Genomic DNA, 24,046 nt, shown 5'->3' with positions numbered 1-24,046 from the left:
GATGTGTGCGGTATTATGACATCAGAAGATCCGATTACGCTCGACCAAGACCCTATGCAGAGCTGGATCAGGCGTTGCACACTCTGGGGGTTATGTACTCTTGGTTGCATGCAGTACGTATGTGTGTTCAACTTCTTAGTTACCGGCAGGGCTCGGTCGCAACCTACACGGGTTAGGGGAGTTTTACTGTGCTGTCGAGGCGCCCAGGAGCAAACAGGCTGGAATTTCACCAAGCACAGCATACCAATATATTCACGGGGTGATTCAACTGTGCATAGACTGTAGTACATGAAACAAGAACAGTCTAGGCTAGGATTCTGACTCCCAGTTCTTTACCACCCGACACTACTGCTGGGTGTTCGCCATGCCGGCCAACCATAGTCAGGATGCATGCTCTGACTCTTACTGTCTCGTCCTGTTCTCTACGTCTCTAGTCCTTTCCCCTTGGTGTAGGCGAGTGGCTAGTTATTTCTCCTCGGTGTAGGCGAGAGGTACTCATTGTTGCTCGCCTTTGTGTCTCTTGTACCTTCTATGGCTCATTGATGTACTGATCCTCAACATTCGAATATTCAAACGTGTGTGTTGTCATGGTTTCTCTCCCCCGTCGCAGTGCCTGTCGTTTTTCCGTCGCCTGTGTCGTCGTGGCAACGCTGGTGATATGAACACGACGGTGTCGTTTGATCTTGGCGAGGACACTACGCTTGACAACATTGGTATGTTCTTGTCACTCTGGTGTATAATAGTCATTGGACAGGGGCATAGCTGGTATCTCTTTGGGGGGGGGGGGGGGGCGTACGCAGTGTGGAGTAGGTCTTGTCATGGCTTTCTTGGAACATCTATTGTGCTTGTGGCACTTGGATGATGCTGTGACGTATTTGTTTTTGTGTTGTTTGCGTCCTTGTTGCCACCATTGTTCAGAGCGTGCTCGTGCGGCCCAGAGTCGCTCGGATATGGACGCCGACCTTGGCGGTGCGGATATTTCCACCACCACGACGTCGTTTGCCGGTCGCAGCACGACTATTGACGGCCTGGGTGAGATCTCGGCGGAGCTCAACGCCATTCCACCACCGGAGGAGGATGACTTCCTCATGCCACCACAACAGGATGAGTTCATGCCGCCCGTAGACCAACCAGACGAGTTTATTCCTCCAGTTGAAGAAGAAGCAGCGGAAGAAGGTGTCGAGGTCACGGCCAGTGGTCGCCCTGTCCATGTAAGTGTGTGGTGCTGCTGGTGGTGGTGAGGGTGAGGGCGACTCTGTCTCACTCTGTCCATGTGAGTGTGCTGCTGGTGGTGAGGCGACTCTGTCTCACCCTGTCCGTGTAGGTGTGTGCTGCTGATGGATGTTCACCTGTTCAACTGTTCGATCCGTCAAATCTTCTGCAGCTGAACAGCCGCACTCGACTCCTTTCTCTCCCGATTAGCATTTCGCGTGTCCTCTAACGACAGCGTGCATTAAAACTTGATTGTATGTGTGTGTGTGTGTGTGTGTGTCTGCGTGTGTACAGTGGACGGCAACGACGGCCAATGTTCTGAAAACCATCCGCCGTGAGTCCAGCAAGAGCAAGCAAGAGAAGGTTTCGTTTGACAAAATCGTCTCCTCGACAAAGACCGGACGCAAGGTGAGTTTCGGCTCCGGTCGTTCGTGTTTGCATTGGTGTCCGCTGCGTGACCTCAACTGCAGTGAAACCTATCTAAGGCGACCGCTCGAGGGACCTTCAAAACGTGGTCTCTATGACCAGGTAGTCTCCTTAGGGGTCGTCCACAATTATCGAACTTTTTTCACAAAACGAAATATTTTCGTGATGGGGTGGGAGGGGGTTGACCAATTTCGTTTCAGGAAACTTCGATACATGTACATGGCCACAGGAGCAGTGGCACACTTGCGACTTTTGTTGTATATGCATGTATACGTCAACAATTTTTTTACGTTCTGAGGGGGAGGGAGGGAGGGGTTGGGTCCAAACTAAAACAATTCGTTTGGTGAACAAAGTTCGATATTTACGGACGGCCCCTTATCCAGGGTCATTTGACTGGAAATGGTATCCCTTGGTCCTAGTTGCAGTCATCTTTTAGGACAGGTGGCCGGCTTATCCGAGTGGTCACGTTGACAGATGGCCGGCTTATCCGAGTGGTCACGTTGACAGGTGTCACTGTGCTTACTCTCCCGAAGAGTGATACCAAGGGTGCATGATTCACGTTGGAGGTGTCGAGTATTTCCCAGTCTCGCCGGCTGCAACATCTCTCTCATTTGCCATTTTTTCATTGTGCAACCGGACACACCACGTTTGATGGATTTGTTAGTGATTCTATTGCGGCACCCCGTCGCTAGTCCACAATCATTTCACTCCTCTTTTGCAGAATATCGTTCTAAGTGTCGCACACATAATTAATAAGAAAGCAGAGTTGAAATGCGACTATGAATATTATGTTCAAACTACGACAACTCTGATAATGACATTTATCTTACCATTCTGTGTGTGTATGTGTGCGTGTCTGCCTGCCTGCCTGTATGCGTATGACTGCAGGTCAATCGTATGGACGCAGCACGTACGTTCCTCTCTGTCCTTCTGCTTGCCCGAGACCGTGCGGTTTCCATTGCGCAGGAAGAGCCTCTCGCACCCGTCATGGTCGGTATCCGTAACGACTAAGCTCCCAGCGACCACTCCCTGCCCGTCCCTCGTGTGGCCTCACATCTCATCGCTCCAAGGCCTGACCATGCATCTGTTGTGCTGCTGTGTTCAGTGCATGTTGCGGAGCACGTGTTTACCGGCGTGTATGCTCTAGCTGCATTCTCACCGGCTGACGACGGTCCCCCTGGGTGTTTGTGTCGTGTCTTCGGCAATGCTCCTTGAGCGTGCTCCTTCGGACTGGTCTTTGGACGAGTTGCTTTCCTGTTGTGCTGCTTGGTGTGCTTGGTGGGTTGACTCTCAGTACTGCGTTGGTAATAGTCAGATATCCGTGTTGTCAGTACTGCGTCGATGCTATTTGGATGTCGGTGTTGTCGACGCAATGAGCAGCGTACGTTGTTGCAACACTTGTCGTCTCGTTTTTGTCCCTTGGTTCGGCTCTCTCACTCTCTCCGCTCAGGTGTAATTTGAGACAGTTCATCACATGGTAGTGCCTGGGCAGGTCGTACCACTCAGTCTACGTCTATAGCTCTGTATTGTAGAAGAAATAGTAGTCTCTCAAGGTAGCGTAATATTTTTAATCCTTATCTTGGGAAGCTGGTCGCGCATGTGTGTGTATGTGTTTGGTGGTGTTGGGCCGCTTCTGCTTGATAACTTGCTTGAAGATGTGCCGTGCACCTAGCGGTGCAATTGTGTGCCCGCACCCTGCTTGCTTTGTCCTTATGTCCGAGATGACACATAATTATAGCTCATCATTGTACTCGGAGGCAGTTTTGATGCTGCGTCTCATGGTTTGTGTTGTAGACGGTGTACGTATGTGCAGTCTCCGTGTGCCTGGACATTGATACGCCGTGTTGACATTGCGCAGGTCATTCATTACCTTGATGATTTCCTTCTCTCCCCCGCATGGTATTTTCCCCGCTATAGAATGCCCCCTCGTTTTGTCAATATCTATGCATGCAGTCGTCGTCGCCTTTGTCACTACATGCAGCCATTCTGCATGTCCATCTCTCTCACTCACTCTCTCTCTCTCTCTCTCTCTCTCTCTCTCACTCACTCACTCACCCGTGCTGTCATTCTCTCTTCTTTTCACCTCACTGTTGGACATGTTATTTTTCACCTGTGCATAGCCTGAGTATCTACAAGCAGTAGTTCACCCTCTCCCTCCCGTGTCCCGTAGTCACTGCTTTTAGCACCTAGATATAAGGCGTTTTAATTCCATGCTGGGTGTCCGCATCGGAACCCGATTATCGACAGGTCTTGTCTTAGCAACTCCCCTTCTTTGCCTATGGTGTTTTAGTTCGCTCTGCGATTTTATCTGCTGCCGCCTTGTTGTCTTTGCTGCACGTGCATGTGCGTGCAAGGTCTTATGCATTTGTGTCTTTAGTTTAGGAGCTGGCGGCCGTTGTTACGTGTACAACTACTGACATGCTCGTTAGGTTCTCTGCCGTCGCAATCATCTATCTACTTACACCGCTTGCCCATGCTAGCTGATATTGCTACAATTCTTTCAGCTCTCTCCGTTATGAAGTTGCGAAGTGCAGTACTTTGAGTTTGTGAATGATATTGAGCAATTGTGTGTTTCAGTGTGAGCTTGAGTGCAGTGTGAGTGTTGGCTGAGTAGCATGCGAAAAGGGACATATAATATCCCGGTTTTGTGCATTTGATTAATTTTATCAACTGAATTGTGTAGCCAGAAGTACGAATCACGTGGAAAACCCCGAATGAAAATCCATCCACATACGGGCAAATTCTGCAATTAAATTTTATCGACATGCAGACCGGATCATGCATGCATTTCCTGCTGGCCAAGGGTTGTGCTCTCTGGACGTGGTGTAATGTTTTCCTTGCAGGGTACATCTACAGCATGCATGCATGCTTTGAACTCGAGTCAGCATGGCGCACACACACACACACACACACAGGCACGCACGTGCGTGCGTGTCTGCACAGCTGGATGAGCAGCACCTCTCACAAACGTGAACACACGAACAGAAAGAGCGACAAATATTTTCTAAAGTCACGATTGATGACCAGCATCAAAATGGTGAGAAAATCTACGGAATCAAAAATCAAGGATAAACGCGAGCAGAGCAAATGAACTGCTACGTATTAGACAATGGCCGGTGCTATGGCAGGTAAGCTTTCAAGTCAGACAACTTGTGGCCAATGACTGGGGTATAGGGTTGGATGCAGCTAAACACGGCCGCGGTGCCGCCGTGGATACGTGAAGTGACAGTGTATGCATGAGTAGCATAGCATGCAATGGACGTCCTTGTGGGTGATAGACAGTACGCAATGGACGTGCTTGTGGGTGATAGACAGTACGCAATGGACGTGCTTGTGGGTGATAGACAGGACGCAATGGACGTGCTTGCTGTTGATAGAAGACAGGTGTGTGTATGGGAGAAAAGAAGCTGCCACAAGTAAGCAAGAAAAGTCTTTCTTACAGACTCTCACACACACACACGCACGCACGCACGCACACACACACACACACACACACACACACACACACACACGGCAACACAACCAGCTAACGTGTATAACATCTGCGAATAAAGAATACGGCAGGAAAATGGCTAGCAAAGAAAACTCTTCCCAGCAAGCACTCAACGCCAATGCATCTACTGCGTCTTTACATTCATAGACAGCAGTAAACTGAGGATTATCAGAATCAAACTGAGGATTATTGTTATCCCAAACTCCTGATTATAGAACAGCCATGAATGCAGAAAACGGACGGTGGGCGTGAGCTTGGGAGAGCCCAGCCACAGTCAAACACACATGCATGCATGGCCGCCCGCCCGCACACACATACACAACCTCTCCAACTCTTTCTCTCTCTCTCTCATTCTTTCTCCCAGGCGCATACAGATGTGCACATATTAACCCTTTCAGTCTATCTTGGATGAGGATGGCACAAATAGCCAGCGCACGTTGCTCCTCATAACTTGCTTTTCTTAGCCGGTGAGCGTGGCTTAGGTGTGCGTAGCTGCAGACCGCGTTGTGCCATGTACTCCACCAGCACACCAGCCATCTTACCGTTGTCTGAACTGCCTTGTCCTGTACACACAGGCAGACAGACAGACAGACCATGTACCACACACACACACACACACACACACACACACACACACACACACACACACACACACACACACACACACACACACACACACACACTTTTCTTCTCCGTGATTTGCACAGTGGCACTCTCTCCCCCCCCCCCCCCCCCCACACACACTCTACATAGAGCCTAAGAGGTGACATAACTCGCATCTCGTTTCGGCGCAACTTGAAGTGCACTCTGCGTATATACTGCTCCTGTGTGGCTTCTATTGTTCTTCTTACCTGACGATGGCCAAGTGCCGAAACGTTGTAAAATAAGTTAAATAACGGAACTGGTTTGGATGTGCAGCGCTATGGGAATGGGCGTGTCCACCCGAATTCCTTTCAGAGATGAAGCTGCAGGAAGCATCAGCCCTTCTTCAAACAATACAAGACAGGAGAATAGAATAGAAAACACAGGCGGTGACTAATTCTCACCTGACAGCGCTCTCTTGTAAACACCTTGCACTATGGCGGCTATCCGGAAGAAGGAGAAGGCTAGGTAGAAGTTCCAGTGCGGTACCGAGTCGTGTTTAAGGCCGCGATGCTGGCAGTACCATGCAATGTACTCTTCCTCGCTGGGAATGCCCAAGGAAGAGAGATGTGCTCCTTCCAACCCTGTGCAACAGTGGTGTGTGTGTGTGCGTGCGTGAGAGAGAGTGTGTGTGTGTGTGTGTGTGAGAGAGAGAGAGAGAGAGAGAGAGAGAGAGAGAGAGAGTGAGAAAGAGAGAGAGAGAGAGAGTGCATTAGAATCTGCTAAATCAGCAGCCAAATACTCGAACACCTCTTATCCGGGCGTCTTGGGACCGGGCATTGCTCGTATCCCTAGACACCTCATCTACCATGTATCACACCAGCTGTTGATGGCGTTTATTTCTCCGTACATAGTACGTGTACAGCATTAAAAAAAACCTTTAAAATAGCCTGCACCACACACTAGTACAAACGCACGCCCGAACACACAGACAGACACACAGACAGACACACAGACAGACACACAGACATACACAGACATACACAGACACCCACCCACATACACACACAGAGCAGTACAACACTCACCTCCCAGCATAGGTATATTTGTGTCGACATGGTAAGGCATACAGTGATACGCCAGATCACTGTATGGATCACCCAGGGTGGACAGTTCCCAGTCCAATATGGCACTGACTTTGGGTGAGTCGTGCGCCAGGATTAAGTTATCTAGTCTGTGCGCACACACGCGCACGCACGCACACACACACATGCACACACACGCACGCACATGCACACACACGCACGCACACACACACGCACACACACACAAAGACGGGTTACACAACGGACAGGTATGAACCGATTACAGAAACATGGACTTCCCGCCGCCCCAGAACCCTGATCTACAGTCCATTCAGAAAAAAATGGACTTCTAGCTTTTGGCCATAAATGGGTCAAACGAGTTTTTTTAGAATTTTTTCTGCAATCCCCTATCGAATCCTCTTCCAATTATGTTTCTGAAGTTTACTTCTCCAAAAAGCAAGCCATAGCAAGAATAGGATTTCGGCCAGGTTTTGCCACAAGAGCACTGAATTGAGAAAACCCATCAAAATCCAGGCCGTTTGACCCTGCCTGCAACAGTCCATTGTACGGTTCGAATCCCAGTTCGGGTACCCTTTTTGGACCCTTTTTCAAATTTCAAATTTCAGAGCACTGCACTGTGTACGATAAAATCTTGAAAAATCCCCTAAGGCCACACGTTTTTATTTCTATGTTTCTTGTCACCTGAAAATCTAAAAACGTATGCGAGAGGTGGAAAAAAATAAAAATTACCGAAAAATAAAAAAAGTTTACTAGACCTTTGTTCACACTAAAATCCACCAATACACAATGCAAAATAGCATCCATAGTTAGCAACTAATATGTGGTAGGAGCTTCTGTCACAATCTGTGCATGTGCAGCGTAGATTGTGCACAAACAATGCCGACCTCGCATCATGTGTCGCGTAGGCCAGGCCACATTATGTACATGTGCATGAGTGTGCTGGTACATGCACTACATGGTCCCCACATGCACAGTCAGTGCAGCACAGTCAGTGCAGCACAGTTTTTTTTCTTTTTTCTTCCAGACTCCTGAATCGTATGCGCGCGGGTGACGAGAAACATAGAAATAAAAACGTGTGGCCTAATATGGGAGCTCGCCAGAGCCAGGGCCCATCTTTTTGTGAATGGACTGTAGGACATAGACTTAAGAAAATACCATTACGTGTGAACACACGCAGCACAGAAGTCACTGGAAATTTTGATGAGGCCGTTCGCAACAGTACTCTTCAAAGTCGGTTCATTGGTGATACAAGTAACAGCAGCAACAGACAAGTACTTTGATATTCATCTAGATTTCTAGGTGAAAGGCTTGCAAAGGCTTGCAAAGGCTTGCAATACCATAGAAGTTTATTATCAAAAGGTCAAGTCAGATGTCACGTTTCGACCCTTCTTTAGGAAGCAATTTTAAAGCAATTTTTTCCCAGAACCTGGCAGAATGCACACATACCCTCCGTACATACCCCTCAGTATATTGTCATACCCCTCAGTACATCCCCCCCCCCCCCCCCCAGTACCTGCCCCCTCAGTATACCCCCCCCCCCAGTACCTGCCCTCTCAGTACATTGTCATAGCCCTCAGTACATACCTGAAATCTCCATGCACGATTCTTGTTGGCACTTCGTTTGTAGGTAAGTTCTTCGGCAGCCAGTTGATCAGATGGTCCATGGCTTCTATGCTATGGGTCTCACTAGACCGGTACTGGGCTGACCAACGCTTTACCTGGCGTTCCAAATACTGACCTGTAAACAAACGGGTGCACGAGAGAGAGAGAGAGAGAGAGAGAGAGAGAGAGAGAGAGAGAGAGAGAGAGAGAGAGAGAGAGAGAGAGAGAGAGAGAGAGAGAGAGAGAGAGAGAGAGAGAGAGAGAGAGAGAGAGAGAGAGAGAGAGAGAGAGAGAGAGAAAGAGAGAGAGAGAGAGAGAGAGAGAGAGAGAGAGAGAGAGAGAGAGAGAGAGAGAGAGAGAGAGAGAGAGAGAGAGAGAGAGAGAGAGACAGAGAGACAGCCAGAGATCATCCTTCAAAGAGCAGACTCTAGTGCAGAAAGGCAAGGAATAGCACACTGGTAACATTGCTTGAGTTATATAAACGATTGATTTGTTCAAATGCTAAACTTCGTGATCCGCTAAACACCCACTCTTAGAGTGTGTAGCGCATGTGACAAGCCTACCTTCCTTGCCACAAGCCTACCTTCCTTGCCATACGATACAAGGCCGGCATCAGCCGGTATCACATTGTGAAGCCGCGCCAACGCGTCACACATCGACTTGTAGATGTCCTACAAACACCCGCACACACATGCGTACACACACAAACACATACACGCGTACACACACACATGCGCACCCACGCACGCACACACACACACACACGGAGCACATCATGTTTTCAGGAGTGGTAGCAGAGGATGCCGGCATATTAAATACCGACATTCGATCTCAGACCATCAGAGTCCAGCAGCACACAGCACATAGCACACAGCACATAGCACTCCCCCCCCCCCTCCCCCCAAACACACGTACGCAAGCACACAACATCTACACACATAAGTCACACAAAAAGGCACAAAGGACGGTTACAGAGTTCGTCGCAACTACGAGTTTCTTGAGTTGCAACGAACTCTGTAAACCTCCTCTGTACCTTTGTGTGTGCCGGCCGTAATGGCGCTCCACGTATTGTGTTGAGAGCCCTCTCTGCTAGCTAAAGGAGAATTCCCACCACATAAACGGCATACACATTCGTGTTTGCTGAGGGGGTCGTCCGTGAATATCGAACTTTTTTCACCAAACGAATTATTTTAGTTTGGACCCAACCCCTCCCTCCCTCCCCCTCAGAACGTGAAAAATGTTGACATATTACATTCAAAAGTCGCAATAACGAAATTATTTCGTTTTGTGAAGAAACTTCGATATTTGTGGACGACCCCTAAGCCTCTTACCGTTCTTTCCTTCGGTGTCATGCCCGGTAACCTGGGGTCCTTGAAAAGCCTCCCGTCGACGTGCTGCATGATGTAGAACGTTGTGCCTACAACACTGCAGACAGAAACAACATTACACAAACTATGACTACATACACACACATGCATACACTACTTGAAACTCGAATGTTGAGCCAATAATAAATGTAGAAAGGAAAAGGAAATATAGATACGAGTTGAGAGTAACTCTCCATCACTGTAACCAGATACTATATACAGTCAGAAAGTGCAACAACTAGCCACAAAACTGACAGAGTACTGAGACATTCGACGTCCTGACACCTAGCTTCAACGCATCTCCGTAGCGCTAACCGACAGCCTTCCAACTTGGAAGGTTCAAGGTTATGGAAAGACCAAAGAGGGGAAGGCAAGCGCAACGAAAATGAGCACAAGCTACAGTCCCAACGGAACAAAGAATGTCGATTGTTACTGGACTATAGGGACCTTTCGCACCACGCGTACGGATACGAAACGAATGCTGATTCGTCACCTGGGTTCGAGGATTTGTCAGAGTCGCCGCGGAGAGCTCGTTTTCACGAATGGAAGCCTCTTCATTCGTGGCACGCTCCGAATCTGTCAGGTACACAATTGTTTGCAAGGTACACATGTTTTGCCAGGTACACATTTTTCCCTTGATTCCATGATCAATGCACGTGTGCGCGAACACACCCGTACGCAAAGCTACCGGCCGTATTTGTAGTTGCCATGCACATTTGCATTACGACTTGCGAAACCTGAATTCTGTTTTCAACGAAACGATTACGAGCCGAATCAAACTTTCGTTTCGCATTCGATTCGTAGCAAATGCGAAAGGTCCCTTATGACGAGACCAGTAAGATATTTGACAAAGCGGTCTAACTACAATTCGAAGCAGCAAAGCAGCACACCACCCAACTTGGGTGGGTCATAAATATCAAAGATAAGTAAAGAAGGGGAAGCTTTGCGAAAACGAATTGTACAAGCCGAAAGCCAAACTCCTACAGTACTCCTCATGCATGACATAGCGATGGACTAGTTGACTACAAAACAAGTTGTTTCACACGACGTACGTTTCGCCGTATGGTTCGTGACGGCTCATCAGGTGTGCAATTTGAAACTCGGATGTTGAGCCAATAATAAATGTAGAAAGGAAAAGGAAATTATATAGATACGAGTTGAGAGTAACCCTCCACCACTGTAACCAGATACTATATACAGTCAGAAAGTGCAACAACTAGCCTTCTTTACTTATCTTTGATATTTACGACCCACCCAAGTTGGGTGGTGTGCTGCTTTGCTGCTTCGAATTGTAGTTAGACCGCTTTGTCAAATATCCTACCGGTCTCGTCATAGTCCAGTAACAATCGACATTCTTTGTTCCGTTGGGACTGTAGCTTGTGCTCATTTTCGTTGCGCTTGCCTTCTCCTCTTTGGTCTTTTCATAACCTTGAACCTTCCAAGTTGGAAGGCTGTCGGTTAGCGCTACGGAGATGTGTTGAAGCTAGGTGTCAGGACGTCGAATGTCTCAGTACTCTGTCAGTTTTGTGGCTAGTTGTTGCACTTTCTGACTGTATATAGTATCTGGTTACAGTGATGGAGAGTTACTCTCAACTCGTATCTATATTTCCTTTTCCTTTCTGCATACACTACTACTACTACTACTACTACTATTGACAGCAGCCAGAAGTGGCCACACCGCTCCCCGAAGGGAGGTACTGTCAGAGAGGTTAGGGGAGAGGTAGGCAGTGCTTCAAATGGCGCTCCATGTCCTGTCGCCTCCGAAACCGGCGTTCACATACACATACGCACACACACATACAGACACACACACACACACACACGGGCATACACATGGCCACACAGAAACACGTGCACACACGTCGTTCATTGTTGGCAGAAATGGGAGAATGGTTGATCAGTGAAGTGGCTGCACTGGCGGGGCATTGCACGAACTACAACAAAAGGAACAAAACGATGTCGACGATGAAGACTGCAGCAGCAGCACCACCACCACCACCAAACAACCTATCGGCCACAGGAGACCTTGAGGATAAAATGTGCCAAACAACAAAGACCCACAGATGCAGGGTTTGAGTGGAGTTGGAACTGTTCCGCTGTTTCAACTGACCTGGCATCCTCGCACATGAGCAACGGCTTTGCCACAGGCACGCCAAACTTGTACAAGGTCTCTGTTACTCTGTAAACACAAGCAAACAACAAACACACACCCACACACACAGAAAAGGAGGCTCGAGCGAATGCACGGATATTGGCCATCTCCAGCGAGAAGAGAAAGACAACTACTCGGTGCAAAAGAAGGATCCATGGGCAGGATTGGAACATGACTGTAAGTACATGGAAATATGAACGGTCTAGGCTATGCGGCTGACCTCCCTGTTCTTCGGCGACCAGCAGTACTGTAGACAAATTGCAACAATAGTGGACGGCCGTTTAGCATCACATGAGCACGCTCAGCTCATGCACAGAATGGCACCACTCCACACCAGGCATAATCAACACAACAATGGTTGGACTGACACCTGAAGAAAGGCCAGTTTTCCAAGGATGCTCCTTGTGATGCACATTACAGCTGGGGGTATGGGTACCGTGCGCTGTCCAAACACACACACACATCCACCTACTCACCGCAGATGGCGGTATTAGAGTGGTTAAGATGCACGTTATTTCTGACGTGACGCGAAAGTTCAGCTCGCGTCATTCGGCTCGTGCGTCGAAAACAACGCGAGTGACCTGCAGCTCACGTCGAAATTTGGAGTTTTACGCCAAATTTGACGTGAAATTGCGCGTCACGTCGGAAATAACGTGCATCTTAACCTCTCTATTTAATCTTTTACAGTACTGTCTGGCGCCGAAGAACGGAGCGCCGAAGAACGACAAGGCTAGGATTTCACCAAGCACAGCATACCAATGTACACACGGTGACTCAACAGTGCATAGACTGTAATACATGAAACATAAGACCGGTCTGGGCTACGAGGCTAGGAGGCTAGGAGGATGGCGAGCCCCCAGTTCTTCGGTGACCGACACTACTGTACTCACTGATACTCGCGCTCCACTGCATGAGCCGACGGCAGTAGCTTTCCAGGCTGTGATGAAACAGCAGCAGAATGGACAGAAACGCAGACACACGGGTACACAGACAGCAGGACGGACAAACACGCAGACAGACACACAGACAGCAGAGCAGACAAACACGCAGACAGACCAAAGGGTTGGCTATCATTCTGAAAAGAGACAATCATTGAAACATTAACACAATATCAGCATCAACCAAACTTGAGGACATCTCTGTTTCTCTGAATGCTCATATCGCGGCCGTCTTTGGGTGTCTGAAGCTGAAACTTCACATCTGTGTTCCCCAATCTTGTTTTGCCTCTGTTGTGCAGTCCGGCTATCTACCGTTGCATTTCATGAATCCCTTGCCTGCACCTGTGCTGGTACCATAATCGTCAAGATATCAAGATTTTACCGAGGCGGAAGTATAGACAAAGACATGGCGCAGATTGCAGAGAGGAAACTTGAGGGAAGCACACACTCTCATAGGCACACACTCACACACCTGGGTAAGCAGATGTACGGAAGAAAAACAAACAAACAGAACAAACGCCCTGTGTTGACACGTGCACAGCACGCACATACACGCACATCCACCCACACATGCACACCCACACAGACGAATGCACACACACACACGCGCACACATACCGGCTTCTTGCGGAGGACGTACTTCTTGGCGCCGACTCCGACGAAGTATGTTGGATTGCTTTGACCGTGAGAAAACTTGCGAATATTCACTGTCATGAAAATATAGAACACACGCATACACGTATACACACACACACACACACACACACACACACACACACACACACACACACACACACACAAACCAGCTCAGCACACAAGACACCGCTGTACCCGGCCGAACGGTTGATTGCAAATCCTCTAGCATACACTAACCCTGTTTGAGTGCATGATTCCGGTCAGGAGCGTCGGACACGCTACGATCACTACGGTATTGACCGCACCACTCTTTGTCCCCAGGAACCCCGTGAATCAATCAAAAGAACTGATTGGGACTCTAAATTTCGAAATTTTTCAGCGGAGCCACACCCTCCCACCAAGTAAACTGTACTTCAGATGGCTACCAGTACCACCTTAAATTACCTTCCAATGCCCCTGATACCGGTTCTCAGTATAATATACATTCTGTCCGTCGGGTTTCGCAGTTGCACAGCTCAGTAAAGACTAACACAAACTTGGGTCTGAAAACTACTAGCACAGCGGACCCAGATCATTAAAGGGACACTGCACGCCAACATTTTCTTTGACTTATCCGCCACTGATTCCAATGAGCTATGTCGCGAGTCGATCAGACGATTGGAATCATGGCAAATTCCATCGAGAAGATCTTCCATATATGGGAGTGGGGCATGATGACGTGCGAGTTGATTAGCTTAGTGCCATCACAACAGCAGAAAGGAAAACAAAATAGCTACACTGACTGTAATTCGTAAATGTGCTTTTAGTTTTAGACAGTTGTGTTTGCATACTGTCGAGATGGAGTTTGAAGCAGTGCATAATGAAGGCCAGGCCCAAGAGGAGAGCGAGTTCTCTGTGCCCACAGTGATAGGGCCATTTCGCTTCGAACCTCAAGGTCCTCTTGAGGTGACTCAGGCTGCAGCAGGGGCACACGTTGAAGATGATGGACCTGCACCAGGTGATATGGACGAAGCCCAGCGAGTGGTGGGACACACGCGATGGTGTACTTGCCCCTGCTGCAGAGTGATGTCCAGAGAGAGAGAGAGAGAGAGAGAGAGAGAGAGAGAGAGAGAGAGAGAGAGAGAGAGAGAGAGAGAGAGAGAGAGAGAGAGTCGTTTCGCTGCCGCGAAAGCGCAGCGGCGGTTGCTTTCGCTGAAGGAGAGATGTGCGTGACCAAGCATCGTGACTTTGAAGCTGAAGTACTACGTAAAGCCACTCTGGTTGTGGCCATGGTGGCATATCGTGAATTTCGCGGTCGAACGGATCCCATGAAGAACAGGTAAGACGTTACTTGTACAAGTATTAGTATGACGAGTGTTGCCTTCGGAGCTGACATCATCAATATTCACATGCCAACGACTGGATTTCTCCGTCTCTCCTTCTACCGTAACATGTTCTAGCCAGCGTTCAGCCATGCGATGACAGAGTTTCATAAGCAGCTCTTGACCAGTAGGTCAAATGAAAAGTTCAGACGGTGAGTTACTCCGTTGCATCACCCCGCCAAGCAGCTGAATGCCATCCTGCAGACGTACACCCTTCTCGCCTCCCCAACCTTTCTTCACTTGTTCCGACTGCTGTTCACGCCGGACAAATCGGCAAGGATGACTTTCTTCAATTCAGTTCTACTCCTCTAGACTCACAAGTAGTAGTCGTGTTTGTCTAGGAGAAGTTCAACGGTGACTTTATCCGCATGGCAAGTTAGAAACTGAATAGACCATCTTCAGAACTCTCAATAGACCAGCAAAGTGGAAGACAACTTTGTCCTGAATCAGACATAGCGGCAAGACTTTACCCGGGCGAACGCCATCGAGTATTTTCGTAGGTTGTCAAAGAACACAGTGGATACTGGGGACAACATGGAGTGACCATGTCCGATAGAAGACGTGGACGGTGTGACCGGCTATGGGAAAGTATCGGCAACTCACAACGGTGATATCCCGTACACACACACACACACACACGTGGACAGAGAGAGTGAGGGACGTGTGCACGTTGACTGCATGCCAATGTTTGAGTAACGATGGTCACACTACACATGGATGAAAATAGTTCTGCAAGCAATATTGCCGGGTGAAGGAGGCCCCGAGTTGAGAAACCATACTTTAAGGGAAAGCATGACACAGTGGTGATGAATCAAGCCTTGTCAAGAGCAAAACTGGCAAGAGTTTGCCACAGGCAGCAAGGCTGCCCACAGGTGCATCACCAACAGCCAGCGTGCCGTCAGCAGGTGCTGAGCAAGCACTGCACACACCCTGCAAGAGCCGGCTGCAACACAGTCGATGCCACAGTGGGAATCCTGATCGGGCTGAATGCAGCAGAGCTGCACGCGGTACTGGAGGAACGCAGCGGCCAAGCAGAGAGCGAACTGATTGCCCGGTGCACACCGCTCGGCGGGGTGTGTTTCGGCCCCTTGGGGAACAACAGCACTACACTACAGCAGACCTGCAACACACTGTGCGCTGACGCCGGCATACACATGGGAAGTATTTCAAAGTAGTAAGTTGACTGTGCTAGTACATGTAAAGACACAGAAAGTGGAGAAAAGTGGAGAAAGTGGAGAAAAGTGGAAACGCCTCTACAGCTAGTATTCCCACTGCTAACGTAAAGTACCGCCAGAGCGCCCCGTCTCGTCAGAGCACTCCACCTTGATTTTACAGCCAGAGAAAGGAAAATCGTATGGCAGAGTGCAACGAAGTGTGTACGGTGTGAGAACCTTAGTGTACTATTAAAGGTCACACGTCGCAGGCTTTTGTGTGAAGCGCGTGTCCGCTCAAAGGTACAGATTGATTGCAGGATGTGCAATAATATATGTGTACAAAGTTCGTGTCATACGACCTACAGACAGGAGATCACCTCCACAATACGACCACGAAAGGACGAGATGGTGGGGGCGCTCTGGCGGTACTTTACGCTAGTTGACAACATTACTAATACACTCATATTAATTTTCTCTTAACCGGATCTCGAAGTTACTGGCACCTCGGTACACCGGGAGAGAGTTTTAGTGGAAGTATTCCTACTCGTTTGCCATTGTTTGGTGGAAATAGTGACGTCATACGTCAGATGTCTGGCACGTCCCCATCAAAATGTATGCGATTCGCAGTTACAAATGAGAGTCCTCCGGCCCGGTAGAGCGCTCAATATTCGTTCCGAACGGTTCGAATAGAGCTATCTTACACGGTGATTCGGAGTTACGGATATTTCCAAGCGATGGCCATTGCCTGGTCCCAGACCGCCCGGATAAGCAGGATATGAGTGTACTCGCATTAGACCGATACAGTATAACCTGTGACTAACGACCACCCCCTGGTGCCAGAGAAAGCGGTCTTTAGTGGGCAGGTGGCCCTTTGTTGGAGGTTTGCACCGCACAACCAAAATATGTGAATGTGAGAACGTCCGTGCCTGTCGAAGTGGTCTGTAGTAGCAGGCTGGTCGCTAGTCACGGTGGTCTTTAGTTACAGGTTTTACTGTAGTAGCAGGCTGGTCGCTAGTCACGGTGGTCTGTAGTAGCAGGCTGGTCGCTAGTCACGGTGGTCTGTAGTAGCAGGCTGGTCGCTAGTCACGGTGGTCTTTAGTCACAGGTTTTTACTGTAATTGATAACAAAGGTGTTAGCTCCCCACACCGGAGCTCGCAATCCCACTATCTCGTAATAATATTGATAATAGTATGTGTAGTACCATGAAACAGAGTCACACTATAACGTACAGGGCATGCGCTGTGATATGGGCAGCGATTTCCGCAGTAGATCCGTCAATGCCTCAGTGGGCAGGGCGTGCTTTCCACGTGCTGCCTTTGTGCCGGCCACATAACCTGAAGTATAGCGGGGAATAGAGGATAGTGTACACACACGCATACGCACGCACACACATGTACACACACACGCACACACACACACACACATGCACGGATTTTCACACACAATGCAACCAAACAGACAGACAGACAGGCAGGGAGACAGACAGACAGACAATCATATAGACAGGCAGAGAGAGCGAGAGAGACACACACACACACACATGTTCCAACAGAATGACCTAGTATCAAAATTTGTACTTCGAAGTACAACAACATCAATGTTTGAGTGTCAGCGTTTACCATGCCTAATAAATGTGTGCACCCAAAAGTCCACGTTGGGTTGCCCTGTCCAAACATGGCAACCCACACCACAACAGTGTGCAGCCACCGCTGCCGGCGCCTGCCTGCCAAGAGGGGAATCCCCTCAAATCGCCATGATGCCAGAGGCTATCCCTACCCAAGAGGGGAGTCCCCTCGCATCACCATGATGCCAGGGACTATCCCTACCCAAAGGGAAATTCCCCTCAAATAGCCACGAAGCAAGGGACTACCATACTCGCGCGATCAGTGCTCCTCGGGCGCTATTCTTTCAAAGTTCGTCACAGAAGGGGCACTATTCAAGAGAGGGTACTATTTTTTCAATGCTGGTATGCTTAAGTCATTCACTATAAAAATAAGAAAAACAGAGTCTAAAGTTTACTACAAACTATCATGACTCAACAGAAACTACAAGAAGAACTGCGGTATATTTTGTCATTAGGGAGGTTTCGCTCTACGTAATTACGTACTTGCAAGTATGAAAATCCGTATGTCGTACACGCCGGGGAGCGAGGGCAACTTTCATACGTAAATCTCTCTACGGATTTCCGTAGGAAAGCTCTTTCCTACGTTGGGTCCTCCGTAGGACTTTTTGAAATATTTTTCGCATTTTCCGCATTTGTCCATGGCAACATTCAAGCCGCGCGAAACACAAGGTACACACACCGTACACCACGTGCAAAATAAAAATGGAAACGCGGCTTCGGTTCATGGTGCATGCGGTGGGTGCATGCAGCCAACGCGTCTCCAAAGCAACAACGCATGTTTAGCAGTCGTGGAGAAATCACGTAGAGCGAAACCCAACAGCTCTGATTTTTACGTATGAAAATTCCGTGCAGTTCATACGTTATTTTCATACGTAATTCCGTAGAGCGAAACCTCCCTATTGGCTCTCCGAGATGGGTGCACTATTCAAGAGAGGGCTTTAATCGAGCGAGTACGTTATACTTATATATCCCCCCCCCCCCCCCCCCCCCGTCTCTCTCTCGTTGTTGCTATTACAGAGCTCTCACACACACGTTACTGATCACCAGACACCAGCACAAGAAACTGACCACACATGTACAGTGGGAGAACGTGAGTAACTTAGGCATACTACACTCCATTCATCGGAAACAGTCCCGCTGGTTTTTGAAAGTCCGATTTGGGCCGAATTGAGGATCAAAAACCCAATTTAAATTTCAAAAAACTGGGTTTGGGATCTGCTTCTCCACACATTTTGCCATGGCATACCTGTCCTAATTTTGTAAAACCTGGCTGAATTTCTATTTCCCTGTTCTTGGACTTTTCTGGCCTCAAATGTGACAAGGACTAATTGCACGGGTCACACAATGCAGGATGCACTGTTGTTTTCATGATATCTACAACTATGTGCGGGAGACACCAAAAAGTATGGCTGAAAGGAATATTCGAATTGTTCGAATATTCGAAATGTGCAGATCGGAAAAAGAATATTCTTCGTTAGAGTAGAATAAGAATGTTCGTAAATGTGCAGAAACTCGCCTTTTTGATATCGAACAGGTTTATTTGGTGCAGAAAGTTGGTGAGGTTGCCACCTTCCAAGTGTTGTCATCAGCAAGACAAATGATAACATTGTCCTTTTCAAATGTCCCTCCTGTAATTGGGGTACACACTAGTTGATGGTATATGGTTACCATGGATACAACTAGGTATCCATGGATATTGTATGGTTTAGAATATTCGGAATATTCTTCGTTTCACATGTATTCGGAAAGAGAATATTCGTTCGCTTCATTGAGCATTCGTTTCAGCCCTAGAGTTAGGGTGCCAGTTTCCAATGACTGGGCTGTAGTAATGCAGAAGCACAATGTTACATACCACTCAGAGGGAAACCCACAATGGCCTCCAGCTGTTGAAGAGCAGCTTGGACACGAGTTGACGGTACCTGGATACGCACAATGCGAGAATATGTGCACACGTCACCCGCACGCGTGCGTGCAGACACACACACACACACAAGCACGCACGCACGGGCACACACACATACACACACACATACACACACGAACACACACATACACACACACACACATGTACACCATGGGGGGGGGGTCTCATTGGGAGTCACCGTCAAAGATTCCTCAGAGCTCAATTCACTAAGAACTGACAGCACAATCGAAATCACAGTGGGGTTTTTTTCCCTGGAGGAAGTAACTTACAATCAGTCAATATACAGGTGATTCATGATTCGAATCGCACTAAAGACACCATTATCGGCGGAGCTGAGGAGTGAGGTTTCATAATAGTGTAAGTAGCTGCGTTGGAGTTTGCGGACAATTAAGTTTTACAGGTGACTCCTGATAATTATAAGTTAACCAATACCATTGTGCAGAAGGATTAGGTCTTTACAGCCGAAATTCTTTATAACCGAAATGCACTCACACCAAAACAACAACACGTCATGCCTGACATGTGGCCCATGACAGTGGCCCATGACAGCATGAGTGCACTAACTGCACTTGGCTTACATGCGACCCTTCAAGATATGGTTCGCTGTACACGAAAAACTGTGGGCTATAACAGGTCAACTCAAACGGGGGCATGGACATTATTGGTTCGTTATATCACAAAATCCGCTAAATGCGAGTTTGTTGTAAAGTGCGATTGACTGTAGTGAGTTCTCTTACCCTGATTGAGTGGATGCCCAACTGAGCGGCAGCCTTGCAGTTGCTACCGATGTCATCCAGGAACACCACTTCGGAGGGTTCCAGTCCCAGTTTGCCCAGCACAAGCTTGTAGGCCTGTGGGTCTGGCTTGCGCACGCCCTCCTTGCACGATTCAACCACCTTGTTGGAGAAGTAAGGAATGGAGAGAGAGAGAGAGAGAGAGAGAGAGAGAGAGAGAGAGAGAGAGAGAGAAGAGAGAGAGAGAGAGAGAGAGAGAGAGGAACAAGCACGCATGCACACACACACGTGCGCGCAGATATACACACAGCATTATTACACACGCAAAGCTTTGAGCGGGCCAGATATCAGCCTATTCCATTGGGGTACAGCTACCGTACCACCTTGCATATACCACCGTACCACCTTGCATAATATCACCGTACCACCTTGCATATATCACCGTACCACCTTGCATATACAGGGTTCTCACAAGTCAAGGTAAACATCTATTGCACCATCTTCAGACCCTAGGCCCTAGCTGGTAGGTTGCAAGCCATCTACACATTTACACATACACACACACGCTCGCATGCATGCACACACACACACGTACACACACGTGCGCACACACACACACAGAGCTGTGACATTAACATTTTTGAATCCAAACACTCACCACGTCAAAGAGCGCGGGGTCGAAGGGCAACACGGTTTCTCCACCGCTAGTCTTGAAGTTGTTCGTCAAGACAGCCGTGCGGATCCCCTCGGCACGTAGGCACTTGACAGCATCCAAAACGGCCGGCAAAACGCCAGAGGACATGGACTCGTTGATGGTACGCAGGAAACAGAAGCCATCCAGCCTCACGTCCTTGGAGCCATACTTGGCAAAGTCGCGGGCAAACGCGTCGCTAAACTCCTTATCGTTCGTGCTCAACTCGCCGCGCTCCAGGCGTGCGAACGCACCGTCTTTGCCGCTGATTGAGATGGCACGTCCGATGGAGCCGGGCGGAATTCCCATCTTCAATTCCAGCTCCTGGAGGGCGGGGAACGGAGATGGCAGCAGCACTCCGCCCAAGTCGAATATCACAGCACGCAGCTGCTCTGGCGATGGGGGAGGTGGTGGCTCTGCACCATCACCAGCAGCAGGAATCTTAGCAACAGTTGTACCGTCACCATGACCACTGGCAGCAGCACCGGTTGCAGCACGAGAAGCAGCAGCAGCTGTGCCAGAGCTACTGGTAGCAGCAGCAGCAGCAACAGCAGCAACATCAGCAGCAGCAGTAGCAGCAGCAGCAGCAGCAGCAGCAGTAGCAGCAGCAGCAGCAGTGGACTTGCTTGCAGCACCAGTAGACTTGCTTGCAGCACCAGTAGACTTGCTTGCAGCACCAGTAGACTTGCTTGCAGCACTAGCAGATTTGCTTGCAGCACTAGCAGATTTGCTTGCAGTACCAGTAGACTTGCTTGCAGCACCAGTAGACTTGCTTGCAGCACTAGCAGATTTGCTTGCAGCTCCGGTAGACTTGCTTGCAGCAGAGCTGCTGGGCGAGGAATTAGCAGCAGACTGATCTGCTGCTGCTGCTGCTGCAGCTTTCTTACTGCTTGCTTTCTTGGACGCCGGACGCATTGCTTGTACTGTCAGGCGTACAGCTGGTACTGCTGAAGCTTTGCTGTTCGAAGCAGCGATCAACGGTCGACTACAGCTCATTCTGGACGAGATGATCGTCGACAAGCGAAGCATCCTTCGCGTTCAGGAGCAAATCGATATTGCAGAGAATTCACAAACTTTTTCTTACTGCACGTATTTCATCCGCAGTACACTGGTACATGCATGCACGTAGATCTACGTCGACGTCGCAAGGCCAGGTGCAACTGGAATATAAAAATCAGCCACCTACTACTAGTAGTACTGTCTGAACTGAAGCAGGGTTGCGGCTTCCAGACTGACCAGAGTGCTGAAGAAGTGCTAGACGTCGTAGTGCATGTAGTGGCCCAGCTGGCTGTCAACGGACTCAAACAGCAAATCTGCCGAATAAATAATTATTTGTGCGACGATGCCCGAGGCGGGATGCTTTTTCAGACTTGTCAAACTGATACAGACAGAATGAAATGGAAGGCTGACAACAGTATGAAATGGAAGGCTGACAACAGTATGCTTATTGGATCAGTAGTCTTCAACAACAATACTCAGTTTGGAACTTTATTTTGAAGCTCAATGCAACCAAAAATTTGATGGCCGAATGCAAAGGAAACAAAACTGAAAACACCATTAATTTTTCACTTTTCATCAGGGAGTAGTACAATACCGGGAGGTGACACGGGCACACATCCGGGATTACGAGCTTTGCCTCACAAAAAAAATACAAACCGCGCGAAAATTCAAATTTTTGCTCTTTTGACAGCGCTGAGAAACCTTCAAATAGTGACGAGAAGACCAGACGTATCCCTTCGTGACAAGCTGCCACTTGTTCTTTTCAGCTCGAGCCTTTTTTGGGAGCTACTCTGGTACATCGTCCACACTGCTGCCAAGTCTCGACTTCCCAAAATGGATGGAAGTGACGAATATGGAGGACGCTATCCGAGGTAAGTAACGTGATGGAATTTTCTCATCTTGACATGGTGTAACACGAACCTGAATTTCTCATTTGGACCCACTCGGACACCTCACCAAGTTGGGATATTTCGAAAGTATACCTATTTGTCTACCATTCTACTTCATCTCAACGTGTTAGCTTATGTAACTCTTTGGAAAACTCATTCTGAAAATTTTGAAACTTATTTATTTGTATAGACTTGAACATAATGTTCAAGATCACTTGTTTTCAGCACTGAATGAGGCCAGGCCTGCTTGCTTTGTTGCTTTTTTAACCCCCAGAACCCGTGGACAGAAGAGGAAGAGCGACGACTTGGGTGCGGCTGCGAAGTCTGCCTGCCCAACGCCAATTGCTCCTCCGTGACCCAAAAAGTAAACAAATTATATAGCAGGAGTGGTGCCGCTTGAAAGATGAGTCAGCAGTATCATCATCATCACTGTTGCTGCTATCTGCAGCAGCATGCTCGTCTCCGTGCTTAACATTGCCCGTCACCATCAGATCTGTCCCGAACTTCGGAATTATCCGGAGCAGATCTTCAGGCTCGTTGCTTCTGACAAGTTTTCTGCGCACTGCAACTATGCACCACCCCCCGTGGTACTTCACAACCGAGTTAGCCGCTTGATCCATGGTGCGGCGAGCAACCTCCATGTGCATAGGGTTGCTCGGAGCTGTGGCTGCTGACGCAGGCTTCCTATTCATAGTGAAATCAAGAAGAAGCTGAAGGGCAAATAGTGCACCGGACACTCTGACACCTGTACAAAACAGCAATCCACGCACACACACACACACACACACACACACACACAAACACGCATTGTCTATGAAAAAAAAACACTTCAAAGTACAATTTGGTACAATAAATCTCTACAGCGCAATAGGAACAGAAAATGACCAGTATGACGATGACATTACCTGTACTTGCAAACTGGTGTCTAGCTCTTGGAAAATGGTTGACGAATTGCGAAGTAAATCAGTCCACACATTTGAGACATTCGTGCACTCTCCTCTCCTTAATTTTCCTAAGGCCTTGTTCTTGAAAAACAACGTCTGCTGCTGCTCACAATTTATTATTGCCTGCCGAAAGTGAACTATGAACAGCTCCACATTTGCAGGGTGCTTGTCCAGTGAGCAGAGTTGCTGAGCTACTGCCACCTCATGTTG

The 24,046-nt window shown here is 48.5% G+C and overlaps 2 protein-coding genes across 2 annotated transcripts in view; one reads left to right on the top strand and one right to left on the bottom strand.

Moving 5' to 3' along the window:
* Positions 1–4,207, top strand: part of LOC135820775 (double-strand-break repair protein rad21 homolog) — a 9,629-nt gene extending 5,422 nt beyond the window's left edge. Inside the window, exons 7-10 of the mRNA XM_065333810.1 lie at positions 611–713; positions 919–1,211; positions 1,507–1,620; positions 2,527–4,207. Of these exons, the coding sequence (XP_065189882.1) occupies positions 611–713; positions 919–1,211; positions 1,507–1,620; positions 2,527–2,649 (633 nt within the window). The 3' untranslated portion in view covers positions 2,650–4,207. The remainder of the gene's footprint in view (positions 1–610; positions 714–918; positions 1,212–1,506; positions 1,621–2,526) is intronic.
* Positions 4,208–4,622: 415 nt separating this feature from the next.
* Positions 4,623–22,524, bottom strand: LOC135820774 (acyl-CoA dehydrogenase family member 10-like). Its single transcript, XM_065333809.1, has 13 exons — positions 20,971–22,524; positions 20,316–20,474; positions 19,507–19,573; positions 17,260–17,364; positions 13,497–13,585; positions 12,831–12,877; positions 11,899–11,967; positions 9,753–9,846; positions 9,005–9,092; positions 8,404–8,557; positions 6,802–6,947; positions 6,178–6,357; positions 4,623–5,694 (listed from the first exon to the last, which is right to left on the bottom strand). Exons 1-13 carry the CDS (start codon positions 22,030–22,032, stop codon positions 5,576–5,578), a joined length of 2,379 nt encoding a protein of 792 aa, XP_065189881.1. The 5' UTR covers positions 22,033–22,524; the 3' UTR covers positions 4,623–5,575.
* Positions 22,525–24,046: the final 1,522 nt, after the last annotated feature.

The sequence above is a fragment of the Sycon ciliatum genome, chromosome 7 (assembly GCF_964019385.1).
Source record: "Sycon ciliatum chromosome 7, ocSycCili1.1, whole genome shotgun sequence".
NCBI classification, from domain to species: domain Eukaryota; kingdom Metazoa; phylum Porifera; class Calcarea; order Leucosolenida; family Sycettidae; genus Sycon; species Sycon ciliatum.
The sequence above is the reverse complement of the archived record's forward strand: the minus strand, read 5'-3'. Positions and strand labels throughout refer to the sequence as shown.

Coding starts and splice junctions, on each gene's coding strand:
- LOC135820774 (XM_065333809.1), bottom strand. CDS start 22,032: ATGCTTCGCTTGTCGACGATCATCTCGTCCAGAATGAGCTGTAGTCGA. Junction 17,365..19,506: donor TGTGGGTTTCCCTCTGAGTG/GTATGTAACATT, acceptor GCTATACTTCAG/GTTATGTGGCCGGCACAAAG. Junction 12,878..13,496: donor ACGTCCTCCGCAAGAAGCCG/GTATGTGTGCGC, acceptor GTTTCATCACAG/CCTGGAAAGCTACTGCCGTC.